The sequence below is a fragment of the Gymnogyps californianus genome, chromosome Z (genome assembly GCF_018139145.2).
Source record: "Gymnogyps californianus isolate 813 chromosome Z, ASM1813914v2, whole genome shotgun sequence".
In the NCBI taxonomy this organism is placed as follows: domain Eukaryota; kingdom Metazoa; phylum Chordata; class Aves; order Accipitriformes; family Cathartidae; genus Gymnogyps; species Gymnogyps californianus.
Window position 1 is genome coordinate 62,687,112 of NC_059500.1, and position 14,157 is coordinate 62,701,268.

General features: G+C 40.6%; 1 protein-coding gene across 3 annotated transcripts in view; it reads right to left on the reverse strand.

Moving 5' to 3' along the window:
• Nucleotides 1–904: 904 nt before the first annotated feature.
• The window catches only part of ZSWIM6 (zinc finger SWIM-type containing 6), a 113,498-nt gene continuing 100,245 nt past the window's right edge, over nucleotides 905–14,157 (reverse strand). For all 3 annotated transcript variants that reach the window (XM_050913399.1, XM_050913396.1, XM_050913398.1), the window contains 4 exons: nucleotides 9,298–9,455; nucleotides 8,604–8,767; nucleotides 4,125–4,206; nucleotides 905–1,774 (listed from right to left, as the gene is read on the reverse strand). In XM_050913399.1, coding sequence (XP_050769356.1) covers nucleotides 912–1,774; nucleotides 4,125–4,206; nucleotides 8,604–8,767; nucleotides 9,298–9,455 — 1,267 coding nt within the window. In that variant the 3' untranslated portion in view covers nucleotides 905–911. The remainder of the gene's footprint in view (nucleotides 1,775–4,124; nucleotides 4,207–8,603; nucleotides 8,768–9,297; nucleotides 9,456–14,157) is intronic.

The following is a 14,157-nucleotide window of genomic DNA, read 5'->3' on the forward strand; positions in this document are numbered from 1 at the left end:
TGTGTATGTGTGTATACATATATATGTATACACGGGTTGTATAAATATATATATATAAAATTTCCCCAATAGGTATCAGTCCAACCATGCAATCCAAAAGGTGGCTCTGCATAGATGCCCAGCATATAGTTCACCACCTGAGCCAACCCTGAAGCAAGGCGCACTTTAGTCCTTCTGATAGGTTTTCTTTTTTGTTTAAAACCAAGCTACTGCAGCTTCAAGTATTTTGCATTACATAGATTTTTTTATAAATTAGTTAATGTTATATTTTTCAATATTCAGACATATACTATAATATATATACAGTACAATAAATGCTCTCATTCTTTTTTTAATTTTTTTGATAAATCCCTGAGAATGTATGTTGACAGTCGCTAAGTTTCCACATGCACAAGCATTGTGTGCCATGCTTCTGGATGAACAGCACTGCAAAGCCACGTGGTCAGCCTTTTAACTATTAGTATTTCACTTGTTGGTTTGTTTAAATACGCTGAAATGTAAGGATGAGTTACAAAGGAGTAAAGCTGAATCCATTCGAGGTACTTATCACAGGATGGAGGTGTTTTGTTTGGTTTTTAAAGCCATTGCAATATATGTTTGTTTTTGAGGCTGTGAACGTATACAGAAAGAACAGGAGAGCGATGTGGGCTTTTGCCACTTGACAACATATACTCAGTGTAAACCAAACCTTTTTTAACCTCTCTCTCATACAAAACAGAAAAAAGGAAAAAAAATAATTAAACACACAAACTTTCACAACATGACAGTTTAGTTTGCAAACTCAATATAACTATACACATATAATACCGGTGTGGCTCTGTTTCTTTAAGTTAAAAAGGATACAAAGGCAGGCTCAAGTAAAAACAAACCAACCCCTCCCACCCCCCAGCCCCCCCATTCACACATTTTCGTCAACCAAACCGCTCACGAACCAGCATCATCAGTTTCTTTTTGCCTTTGTAGATTTGTTTTAGGTTATCAATAAACTGTGTAAACTGGATGTGACCATCATGAGCCATTAAGAAGGTCTCTCGGGCCTTGCTGAGGAACTCTATAAACTCACTATAGTGTCGCGGGCTGATGTGAGTGAGACGTGAATGAGTCGTATTAATGTAGGCTCCGATCGTGGCATCCAATAGTTGCCGTAAAGGGGCTTTGTCCAGTGACATGAGCTTACCAGAGTTCCTCCTTCCATGAAGTCCCACCATGCCAGGAGTGGTCAAAGTACACCTACGCAAAATGTCTGACAGTACTGTTGCACATTTGACACTTTTGACCACCAGAGGTATTATAGCTGCTAGCTCATTTTTCCCAAGGGAGTGGCTGAGCGCACATGCCCACAGAACGTCATTAATGGCAGGGTGTGTGTCCTGATTGTAACTCAGGTTGAGATGTGTCATGGCCAAAGTGGCCAGCTTGTAGGCCCGCATGGGGTAACCACGGTGCTCCATGTATCGTGCTATAGTAAAAAGCTGCGAGTAGCTCATGCCGGTTGTAGCAGCATCTAGAACGATTTGGTAAGCGGTCTCAAAAGCTATGTGATCCTTTTCACATAAAGTCAGTGCAGAGAGGGCACAGTTTTGAGGATCCTTCATGGCACACTGTAGAGCAAGCGTCCTAGCACTGCCAGCCAACTTCTCCTGCTGATGGCAGTCCAGATGCAGACGGACAATGGTGCTGTTGGACATCACTGTTGTAGCAACAATACTAGTGGCTTCTGTTGGAGTGAAAAGTGTAAACCAGTTTTGCATGATACTATCCAGTGCATAAACACCTGCAGAGAGAAAGAAAGGATTAGCCACAACTGATAAAACTTAGCAGATATAGATGTTCAGCAAGAGATTACATTTGCAGCAAAGTCTAAGAGGTTGCCAGTACATCCAAGGGGATGCGCTTCAGCAAGAAGGGCTAATGCAGATAGCATAGCTGGAAAAGGACGTTAAAACAAAGGCTACTGTGCAAACTCTGTAGCAATCACCAAAATGCAGAGAACAAAAAAAAGCCTGCGAGATAAGCTTTAATCTCCTGGTGTGACAACTGAGCTGTTTTACTTGTTATTTAAGACAATTTGGATAACTAGTTCTGGCTCATTTGGTCTTATCACATCACTCAAAAGCAGCCCTCACACTGAACACTTTTAAACGGCAATTTTAACTTCTTTTCTCACTGTGCATCTCAAGGCACAGCGCATGCACAAAAGAACATGAAAGCATGCTAAATGGCTTTCTTAACAGAACACTATGGCACATCTTAACAGAAAACACTAAGCACATCTTAAAAAAAAAAAAAAAGAATAAATCCTAACCTCGACTTCCTCCCAACAGGCTTTTCAGATACATCTTGTATCAAATTCATATTCACCTGAACATCAAGATCCTTATTAGGGAAATACTCTGAGCAGTATGAACTACTGGATATTATCTGAAATAGGTATTTTCCTTAGTATCACTTTATTCCTGGCGTGTGTGTGTTTGGCAGGGGGAGGAAGGGGGAAACAGTGACTAATGGGTTCCATAAATTGAACCTTATAGCCAACTAGAGTGCCTTATTATTGCCAGAGGCAGTTTACAGACATCTGTGAGCCCACCTAAACCACACCCAGAGGTCCTCATTTTCTCTGTAGGACTCTGATGCTTCCCATGCACCCCTTCATTCATGTGCAACAATTCAGCACAGCGAGAGAATACCAGATCTTCATTTAAATAAACAGATTCCTTGCTTTACCAACTTGATTAACTCTCAAGAGTACTTTGCATGATATTATAGGTTCTTTATGGGATACTTCTATTAGAATATGTAAACTCATTTAAAGCAGTATTAAAACCAGCATTTTATTTGCCAATATGCAATTGCACAAAATAATACCCAGGCACTAATATCTGTAAGATAGCCTCAGCAATAATTATCTTAGCAAAGATATAAAAGCAATAAAACAAGAGCATTGCACGAAAATTTGCAAACACAAACCACTTTCTGGCAGAGGACATACAAAGGCAAGCTGTATTTTCCCATGCTACTGACAACATTAATTTCCCAGTTAAGCATAAAGCAAAGAATAAACGAATCCAGAGAATAAGCAGCAGCAATCCTCTGAAGTTCTGAAACTCAAGAAGCATCTATGCAATACAATCCAACTCAGACATGTGAAAAAGGAATAAATACAGTAGGGAAACATGCTTTCCAGAAATACCTTTAGTGACAATTAAAACTGCTCCCTTATCATAAGTACTTATATTGTCCCCACTACCACAGCTGCTGCTGATTTTTTTTTTTTTTTTTAACAACTACACAGTTTTTAATGCGCTCATCTTCACTTCAGGTTCTGTATCCTCATCTTGCAGATGGCAAACTGGAATACAGAAGCTAAGGGATGCCTCATCAAGACACACAAGAAATCTATGGCCAAGCCCAGAAATGAACAGAATGTCCTGCTGAGTGCACTATTCTCCCACTGCTGTCCTCTAAGTATAAGGCTGGTTCTGCTCCCACCTTATTTTAACCTTACATGGTTAACAATGGGTGCATTGGTATTTGGTTTGCTTTACAGTGCAGACCAGAGGCTGCATAACGTCATAGCCACATAACAAAGATGCATTACACTCTAAGCTTGGACTTACCCAGGGGCTTAAAAAAACCTCTAACAATGAGAACCCCTTCATGAGCTCCTGTCTGCCACACAGTAGGAGGCATCCTCAGCATTTCATTCACCTGTTTTCTGGTTCTTCTTCCCACAGCTGACCAGATAGCTCTCTCACTTGCCTTTCAGAGCACGCAAAGCTGTAGCACAATGTAACAGCCCATAACCACGAGCCTTTTCTCTACTGCAGCCTCAAACCCAAACCCATCATGGAGGGGCCAAGGGGAAATTTGGGGTATTTCTCATAGGTTATGCACACCCCCACCTTGCAGGGAAAGAAGTCACACTGCATTACTCAACTGTTGTCTCACTTGGTTAAAGTGTCTCACTGTGCCTAAAAAAACCACTCATCATTGCCATAATGTCTTCTCACCAAAGGAATTTTATAGATGCACAGCAAGTGGGAGATATTTGCAGGACCTAGGTGTTGACAAGCAAGATCAAGCCCTCTGAGATTAGCTGACAAGAGAAGCATCTCAGAACATACCTACTTCTGTTGCACATGTTACCAACCACCTCACCATTTCCCGCCGTCGCCAATTCAGTGTTGACAGAGTCATCCGCATCACCTATTAAAACAACACAAACAAAATACAAATTAATCCTATTGCAAATCAAGGCAATACCCCAACAATTAGGGATTTTAAATTACTCAAATACACCAAGGTTCAAAATGGCAGCTTCTTGCCCTCTCCACTTAGCTGATATGTCAAAAGACCTGAAAAATATTGCTCAGCTATCTTAGAATAGCATGCAGAAAGTAATTCCAATGCAGATCCTTCAAGGCTAGAGGAGACACTGTTTTATCCGTGGGGAAGAAAAAAAACACCCCACAAAAAAGCCCACCCCAAACAACAAAAAAAGCCCAATCAATTAGCAATTACTCAAATTAAATTATATCATGTCTCCTCCCTGTATGCACAGTAGTCTTTAAAGTGGATGTCAACTCTTGCTGAGCAAACTAACCCCTTTAATTTTTCCCTCATCTGCATTTCTTTTCATTGACTTCAGTGTACTGTGATTTGACTGGCTGCTTATTCTGCAAAGATATATATACAATTCCAGATATATCCAGGTATTATTAAGAAGTCCACAGTGATGATTTCTCTCTCTGAACAAGGAGTCCCTGCAAAGAAGTTCCATCGTAAAACCATCAGAATCCTAGAAAAAAGACTTTAAGCTTTGATTGTAGTGCTGATATTTTACATCACTTACAGTTATTGCCTATGTTGTTTCTCAAAACATGGGCAAATATGTTTATTCAGTAAAACAAACACTGCATGGAAATTGCATGTAAAGCTTGCTTCAGCTACCTGGACAGACCCCACAGATACCTAGAAGAAGAAAGCAAGTAGTCTTCCCCTTACAATATCAGTGATCATACTATGGTATTACTATTTGTAGCAATTAAATAAAGAGCGTAATAGGTCAATCAGAGCTCTCAGTGATGATCTTTACATACTAAACTCAACAATGCAGTCACAAAACAGCTTGGAGTCAGAAGCATTTGTAAGAGGTTTCTCAACCCACATACCCCCCAGTCCTAAGGTGACTTCAAAGGGCATCCCTCTGTCATATTTGTTACTCCTGCCACCTCCTTTACTCCTATGCTGTAGACAGAATAATGAAGAAGACTGAAAGATTGCTGAGGAGCACAGACAACCTTTAAGAAGTCTGGTTATAAGCAACCATGAGCGTTTCCAAGCTGGCCTCCAAACATTCCCACCTTGAGAACCTGGTGACTGGTTGTACATCACCCAAAGTTACAGGATAAGGCCAGCTTTGTTGGCCTCAGACATTGTGGTATCATTTTAACTCAACAGTAATCTAAGTGTTAGACTGGAGAATAGCATCTTGAAAGAAAGCAAGCTGATCTGTAAGGAGCAACCCAACACATTTTAAAATATGAAAACACGGCTAAGGTAAATCATGGAACCAGCCTTTGCTTGAAGTCTTTCTGGAAGAAAAACAGGCAACCCCAAGTCAAAATGCTTTGGAGTGCAATTACCTGCCCCATTCTGTCCATCAAAGGGAAGGAGTCTAGGTGACTTCCTGTATTGCTGCACACACAAATTGAAGGCTAACTCTTCCACTATCCGTGATGAATTTTCAGCTTCCCCCAAGTAGAGTGAATCCAAGAGAAAATACAGGGTTATGGACTGAATTCTGCTACTGGTGAGGGACAGAAGGAGGTAAAAAAAAAAAAAACCAAAAAACACTGTTGTGAATGACGACTTCTCTGAAACTCTTCTCTGATGACTTCCCTCACTGTGGTGGTCTGTAAAAGGATCAGCAGTCACAAGAGCCTTCAGCACATGTAGTGGGCATAACAATAGTTCCAGTGTAGACAGTCCTAACTCAAGAGCAAAAAACAACACCATACCTAGTTTCTTGACATGGAAAAGTTTCTTGATGCACTATCTGGAATTAGGTTCCTTTCATTTGATTCAACTGACAAGCTGAGAACAGCAAGAGAGGGGCCCTTTACTGACGATTAAAAACCCAAGGATTTCAAATACAGCATGTATTGATGTCCTGACCAAGGACATCAGTGAAGTTAATTTATACTGCAGCACATGTAGCCAAAGAACTATTTCACTTCTGCTCATTACATTCTTGAGCTACCTTTTCCTAAAAGGGAGTTCCACATCTGTCCAAGATCTGTGCTACCAATTGAAGAGAGCTTCTCAACAAGTCAGGAAGTCTGAAAATGACGAGAGGCCCCTGGGAATTACGTAGGTTATCTGAAAGCCAAGCTCTTTTCCACACAGAATAACCCTGGCTTTGTCTTGATGGATCTTTGTAAGAATTTCTTATCGAGGAACAGAAGATCTCACCACCCATAAAAGATACAAGACATGGCCAACCAACCATTAGCTCCCGCACCAATGCGAAACCTGTTTGTCATGTACACTGGAAGGAGGTTTATTTACTTATTCATTCACCAGTTTGGGGGGAAGGATACCACTTGCCAAATACATACCAAGTGATCACCTGCACTAACTTGCTCAGCAGTTCTGCCAGCAGTACCTGTTTGCATGTTTGAGGTAATACTTGCACTGATGTAGCATACAACAGGCAAACAGAGGAAGAGAAGCCCCTCCTGAGCCTGCAGATCTTACAGCGCCTGTGCCAGTAAGGTTCTGAAGGACAGAATACACCTGAGATGCCCCATGCCCATTTGGCCATGCTGATGACCTCTTACCATAGCCAGTTTAAAGGCCTTCCCTCTGCTGAGTCACATAACACATGCTGCCTTTGTAAACAGAGAGAAGGAACCCAGGAGTCTATATATTACTCCCAAATCTAGAACAACATAAGAGGCTTTTCTGTCACAGAGATCAGTGACAGAGTTGTGAAATTGTTGTATCATCTCCTCAGGCCAACCAGGCCAACTTGTCATTGCTGCAGCTGAGGCGGAATAGTATACCTGTGAGGACACTGCTGTTTAATTTACCACATGAGGGGAGAAAGTTTTCTAGGGCACATAAATGTCATAAGTAGTCAGATACTAGACAGTGAATACAGACAATCCAATTGCCATTAAGTCAGGGGGGCAGGGAAGGTGGAAGCATCTGTAGGCCACTAGAGACAGTGCTGACACTAAGGTTTTTGCAGGAAAAATGTCACTGTAGAAATCTACACAGCTGTGAGTTACTACCAGAAAATTGCTATGCATCTTCCTTCTGGAGAGCAAACCGCCTTTAAGATTCTTAAAACACCTTTGTAAGCTTGGGACAGAACAGTGGACAAGTTCTACACCAGTTTGTTCCAAACCCTGGGACCGAGGAGAAAGTATGGGTTCATGATATTTCTTTCACTAGAGCTCACTGAAGACATTCTGACGACACCATCAACCGCAGAGGGGTATCCATGAATACCGTGATATCCAAAGTGTGCTGGTACCACTGAATGATATTGGTGAATGCTTGAGGTGACACACAGGTCAAATCGTAAGGATCCTTCTCTCTCTCAAGTAAACAAACATTTAAGGCAGAAACATACCAAGATGTGAAAAAAGCAGCAGATTTCCACAGCAACCTTGAGAATATGAAAGGCTAGCAAAGCATACAGAATCTCAGCTTTCTGATTAAAGACTTTCGCTTCTAAATGTCTAGAATAGGCAAATAGTACCTTTCTTTGGCATGAGAAGCAACTGGGATAATATCCTTTCCCCAGAAGTCTTTGGAGCTTTGTTTACTGAAGCAAAGTAATAAATGGTTTTCTGATCTTTGCACGGTTTTTTTGAAGAACTCCCTGAAGAGGGATGAAGAGATTTATTTTTGTTGAAATGAACTGTGTAAACTCCAAGATGCATCAGTGTCAGGCAATATTACTCCAGATACCTAAAACTTGGCTGTCTCCTTCTAGCTTGCAAAGTCTCTCCTAAGAGCCTGAAAACTGATCGGAGGTTCTTGTACACCTCAAGCTGAGTCTGATGCATCTGACCGTCCCACAGCTTGTGGAGTACAGGATTTTGATGAATGAAGTGAGAGGGCTGCTGTTAGCACATTCTGCCTTAGAAACAGGTCATTATGGTTGACCTTGGCTTTCTCTAGTAATTCAACAAGCACCTACCAAATCTCACTTAGGGGAAAGGATGGGAACAAATGGTAAGAAGCCCCTCAAGGCTATGCAGAAAATATAGTGCATTTCTGGCAAGCAGAATAATTTTGCTTTCTAGCCAGTCCTACATATACTGCTGAACCTATTGCACTGGTCCTCTCTCACCCCTGAACAGAAGAGTGCCCTGCAGCCAGCTGCTCCCAGCTCTCTTCCACCTGAATGGCACAAGGGGGCTTGGTCTGTGTCTACCAGTCCATTGAGCTTTGTATCAGAAAACAGAATCTAAAAACTCCAGACAGAGCCCAAAGAGGATATGGTCCTCAGTGTTTAAAAACTATACCCACCAACACTGGATCAAATACCTTTCTTCTACTGTAATAATAATGAACAAGGGAAATACCTGAAGGCCCAACTCCAGAGAAACTTTCAGAAGAGTGATGTCTGGCAAGCTGTCCATGAGTGTGGCTATTTTAAATGCATCCTGGGCAAGTTTGAAGATGTGTGATGAGGAGTGGATATTTTTCTGGATGGATTCTAACACTGTTTCCAGCCTCCGAACATCACCTGCAAGGTGTAAACAGAATCACCAAAATGGAACAAGCTCCCAAAACGTCCAGAGATGCATTATAATTAAGCCTGCCGTTGCCATGCAATAGTATGATGTTTCAGTTACACACATTCTGTTTTTAGAAACTTTCCATAATTAAATCACATATGAATGAAAGATACAAGACAGCACAAACTCCTCTAGTGCCTGATGGTGTTAGTGCAGCACATGGCCAAAAGTCATCCTGATTTGTGAATTTTAGAAGTGATCTGTCCACTCCTGGGTCTCACAGTCTATGCCGTGTGTCAGAAGAACAAAAAGCTGTCTCATTAACCTCAAGTCAAGCTCATCTGGCTACCATCTAGCTAGCTTAACTACTGTGCTAGAAAATTAAGTGACAGGTTTAAGCCAGTTCAGTTTGTTGTACCCATTTCAAGCTCCTGTCAGACTGCAATTTGGATTCCTAAACACAAGTTTTATAATCTGTTTACTCCATGCAATATTAAAAGCACACATTTAGTTGAGTACATAACTGACAAGAATGTACCTTTGGCTGCTGTTAGCATGGTCGATGCCAGCTCACACTGCTGGGATTCTATGTGACTTAGGGTGAACCAGCGGGGATACCGGTTTGGAACAACTGATGCAATGTGGTGCGGGCGAGACATGTCTCCTGAAGGAGCTGTAGATTCCAATACTAGCAACCTGAAATAAGGAAGAAATCCTCTTTCATTAAATCATTACATTAGGTTACTCATGAACAAACCTAAAGCTGCAAGAACACTTGACCTTGTTTATGAAATGTGCCTTTTTGGTTATAAAAAAAGAGATTGGAAAACAACCTCTCTTCTCAGGGAATCTTAAAAGTTCATTTGCCAAACTTGCCTACATCAGTGGGCATCTGCAGGAATTCACAGGACAATTAAGCCACTCATTAGCCAAGGCAGCAGAGACTTTCTGCATCATGCATAGAACTGAAGCTTTTCTCCCTGCTCTGTTTCAGTCTTTGAACCATAGCCCTTAGGAAGGAAAGTGGAATAGTTCTCCACTGTACTGAGAACATGTAAATATTTTTCAATATTCGGAACATACTTCTTCACTTAGAAATCCTTAAAGTAAGGGAGAGGAAAATTCAACAAGTCATTTGGATTTTGACCTTGCAATAAATTCAGACATGAATTTATGTCCAAAAAGGACATTTTACTGTTCAACTATGACTACTTTTTAAAGTCCTTAAACTTTAGCCTACCGACGTTTTATAAGGTACCATAATCTGACGTTAGGGTCCCAAATAGCAGTCACAGAGGAAGTTTCCTTTAAAGTTACTTTTCAGACTCCATTTTCTAATCCTGAAGCAAAAATTTCTTTGGGTATGTGTCAATCTACAGCAGCCTTATCCACCAAGGAGAATTCATACCTAGAAAATTCAAATTAATGTGTGTGTTGTTGGCTACTACAACACAAGTGATGGTCCACATCAGAGACTCAACTGATGGCCCTTACAATACACTAGATACAACCAGCACGCTAGATACTACATAAATGCCAATGCAAGAAGTAGGAGTTAACAAAAACAGGCATTTTTATTCAATACAATTAAGCATAGTTTCAGGACGTGAATGGTTAATGAGACATCAAACGGTAGTAATACGACAATGTCCAGAAGAAAATTTGATCAGTGTTAACATCTGAGTTCTGTTTCTACCAGCTTTCACATGCAAGTGATTTTCTAGCAGGAAGTCATCTGGGAGGACAAAGGAAATTGGATCTCTTTTGTCAGTAAAATCGCAACTACTGAATATTGAAAATCCAATGCACTGTGATTTTCTGTGATAGAATAGTTCTTACAGAATAAACTCATCTAAACGTAAGTTACAATTTCTTGTACTTGAATAAATACCTAAGTTCTTTAAGTAACTGCAATGCATGTCTTTTTTTCACAGTAAGATAGCTTTAAGTTCCATCCGTTTTCTGTAGGTTCCTGAAGCGTATCAGACTATCTTTAAGAATTCCTTGAGAAAGGTACTTTTGAATATACGGGAGGATATCTAGCAGGCACATATAAATACAACACATCACATAAGTAACTATCAGCAGGTTATATTAACATTTTCAGACTCATGTATGTGCATGCTAATATGAAAAAAGAAAAGGCTTCCCTTTTGTTTTGTATCGAGTCAAATCTCTCCCCTAGTACCACTGAGACACTTCTTTATATACATAAAAATAAAATACAAATAAACTCTTCAGCCGATTTTTTCCAAGCATAGAGAGAGGGCAGGAGGAGAGATGCATTATTAGATTGTTTCAATAAACAGTAAAAATCCCAACTACCTAATGCAAAAAGGGATTATTAGGTTATGAATAATACTAAATAGACAAAGAGCATGAAAGAAAGAGGCTGTTTTGGGGAAATCTTTTGTCACTTTGAATTTCATTGCCAGCTTCTGTGTTCTTTTGCTGTGAAAAGAAATGCTGTTGTGAATTGGTGGCTTTCATGCAACTTTGGCAAGATTAGGGAACATCAGAACAAGCACAAGCAGATTTAGCATTCTTCACTTTTTTTTTTTTCTCCTTTCAAACATCAATTATTTAGCTAGGTTTCAGCAAAGCTACCTTGTGATTAAACATCACCATTAAAGTCTGGCTCCTAAAGCCTGGGTGAAATTCAGGCTTAACAAGGGATCAGCCAAACTAAGCCAAACATTCAAGTTCAGATTCCAAGTGAGCAGTCAACTAGGTCACTGCAGATCCACATTCTCCAAGGCTCCGCTCCACATGTTTCAGTGCTGCAAGCAGAGAACTGTAGATAGAAGTGACCATCAAGGATAGCACAACCCTGTCCTTGCAGACCTGAGATATATGCATGAAAGGCTTTAGGGTTTCAGCTTCCATTGACTTCATACTGAGGGTTCCACACACTAAAACAGGATTCAAAAAAATGAAACAGCAACAGATGATTTTGAATACAGAGAGGTAAAATACTCCAGAGCTGCCATCATGGATCATTGACCCATGTAGACTTGTGTGTAGACTGACACTAAACACTTATGTCTGGAGAGCAACTAGCTGGAGTCTTGGCAAGTTAACTTCTTTAATAAATGTTGAAGTGAAGAAAGAATTACGCTCCTCTTCTAAAAGCATGAGCAACCGCACAGATTTCTATGCGGCACCTTCACTAATTTCCACATGAGATTTTTTGTCCTTGCCACAGCCATTTCCTCCCTGCCATAGAAGAAAAGATGCTCAAGTTTTCCTCTTCTGATCCATTCAGCCTCACCACCATGAGACAGACATTCAATCTTCCTGTTTGCTTACTTCTTCCCCCCTCAAGGCAGTATTAAGCTATTTGTTCATTTGGTTTGTATTGGGAGTCCCTTATACACTGAACTATTGCTTTGGTGAGAGTGGAAAGAGTAACCAACCTTCTTCAGGAGAATTTGAGAAGTGCTGAGGAATGTAGACAGACATGGAATAGAAAGTGTCTAAATCTGCCATCACCACAGTTCAAGAGAGCAGTCCACATTTCTGAAGAGCACCAAATAACAAAATACAGAAAGACTGATTATTGTCTAGGGCTGAAGTCTCATCTGCCTTATAAAGTGATGACAAAAGGGCTATGGAGAACAGCCCCGATTACACTGATGTCTGCTGTGATTTCACCAGATGGAAATGAACAGACAACTCTTTCTTACACTGGTCTGTTTGAAAAGTAACTTCTTTGGCTGAGATGACAGTTTCATACCAAAAGATGGCTGGAGCTACCCATGACTAACTGGAGATTTCATCATTTGGATCTTTCAGTGTCTGTCTTGGTTTTCCAGTTGAGAAAGGAAGTTTTCAGTTATGATTGGTTTCTGGGGAAAGTCCAAATCCTTGTTCAAAAGGAATGGCATGCTGCCGTCACGTTCACTAAAGCGTTCAGTGCACTGTGCAAAGCTGCTGATGGATGTCTATTCCAGCCTTTCAGCATGGTTCCAGTAGTTTAGTTTAAGGAGGAAAAGTCCACGCAAACAATCTCTGAGAAACACTTTAAGGTAGTAACTGACAATAAATACAAGGCCACAAGTCTACTTTATAAAATTGACCTTTTTTCTAAAAAACAAAACAAAACACCAAAGCAACAAAACAAAAGACCCCACTCATCACATTTTGTTCTGCCTTGCTGATCTGATATTACCAGCGTTACTGATCCACTTAACTTGCGATAAAAGAAGAGGGGTGTACTTAGATGGCCCAGACAGCTTTCTGATCATATGTCTGAATGTTCTCAATGGTTCATCAGTAATGCACTTTTGTCTTCTCAATCTATTTCCTACCATGCTAATCATAAGCAGCAAGTATGCAAGGTCACTCTACATATTTCTTAGACTCTTTCCTTAACATCCATTACTAGACAGTCTTGGAGGCAAAAAAAAAAAAAAACAGGCTAAGCACACCTTTGGCCTGATCTGATAGTAGCTATGTTTTGTTCTTATGCATGCTCTCCTGTTCAGTCCTTTGAACACAGAATTATTTTCTCCCCATTTAGCTTTTTGGAGAAACTAGCTCCAGAATACACACCTCCAAACCACTACGACACAACCTGTCTGATGAACCTAAATACTACTTTAGTGGATAGTGTGTCCTTCAATCACTGTGCAATCAATTCTTGATAATAATGACCAGGAAAACCCAACCTCCCCCCCTCCCTTTTTTTTTTTAAATCTGGGACTTGATTGCTCTCAGTATTCAGTTGTGGTTATTCTTTGTCAACCATCAACTACAAGGTTCTTGACAGTGACCAGACAATTCAGATGGGACCAGTTTCTTCCCTGCATTGTATGTGGGCAACAGACTTATTGCTGATCATTTAGGCCCTTGAAACTTCCTTCAGAAGACTTTTCTTAGCTACCACTACCAACCTGGCTGGCCTTGAGATAAAGCCAGCACACACTGAGTGCTCCTTGAGAAACATCTTTTTCCTGATTACTGAAGACAAATGGGAAGCAAGTCAGACATTTTGTTGTCATATGACATACTCCATTTAAATCCCAACGTTCACCCAGAAGTGGGCAAGACCGCTTCATTATGAAGCACAAGAAAAAAGTACTGGCTCAGACCACACCATATGGTTTCAAATCTACCATTGAGAGTTAATTTATAAAGAAGGCCAGCGGAACAAACAGTCCTACCGAACAGGCTAAGCAGCAGATGATCCTGAGACTGCTGGTGAGATGCCTCTTTCCTCGCCAAAACCATCACACACACACACAACCACATGGGTGAGAGAACGCATGTGCTAAAGCTGTTGTTGATTAACACAAAACCATGTGCCCCAAGAGTGGGATTCTAGAAGGATTTGTAACAGAGAATGCTGTATTACAGTTGTAGATAAACACTAAATGTACAATTATAAATGACTATA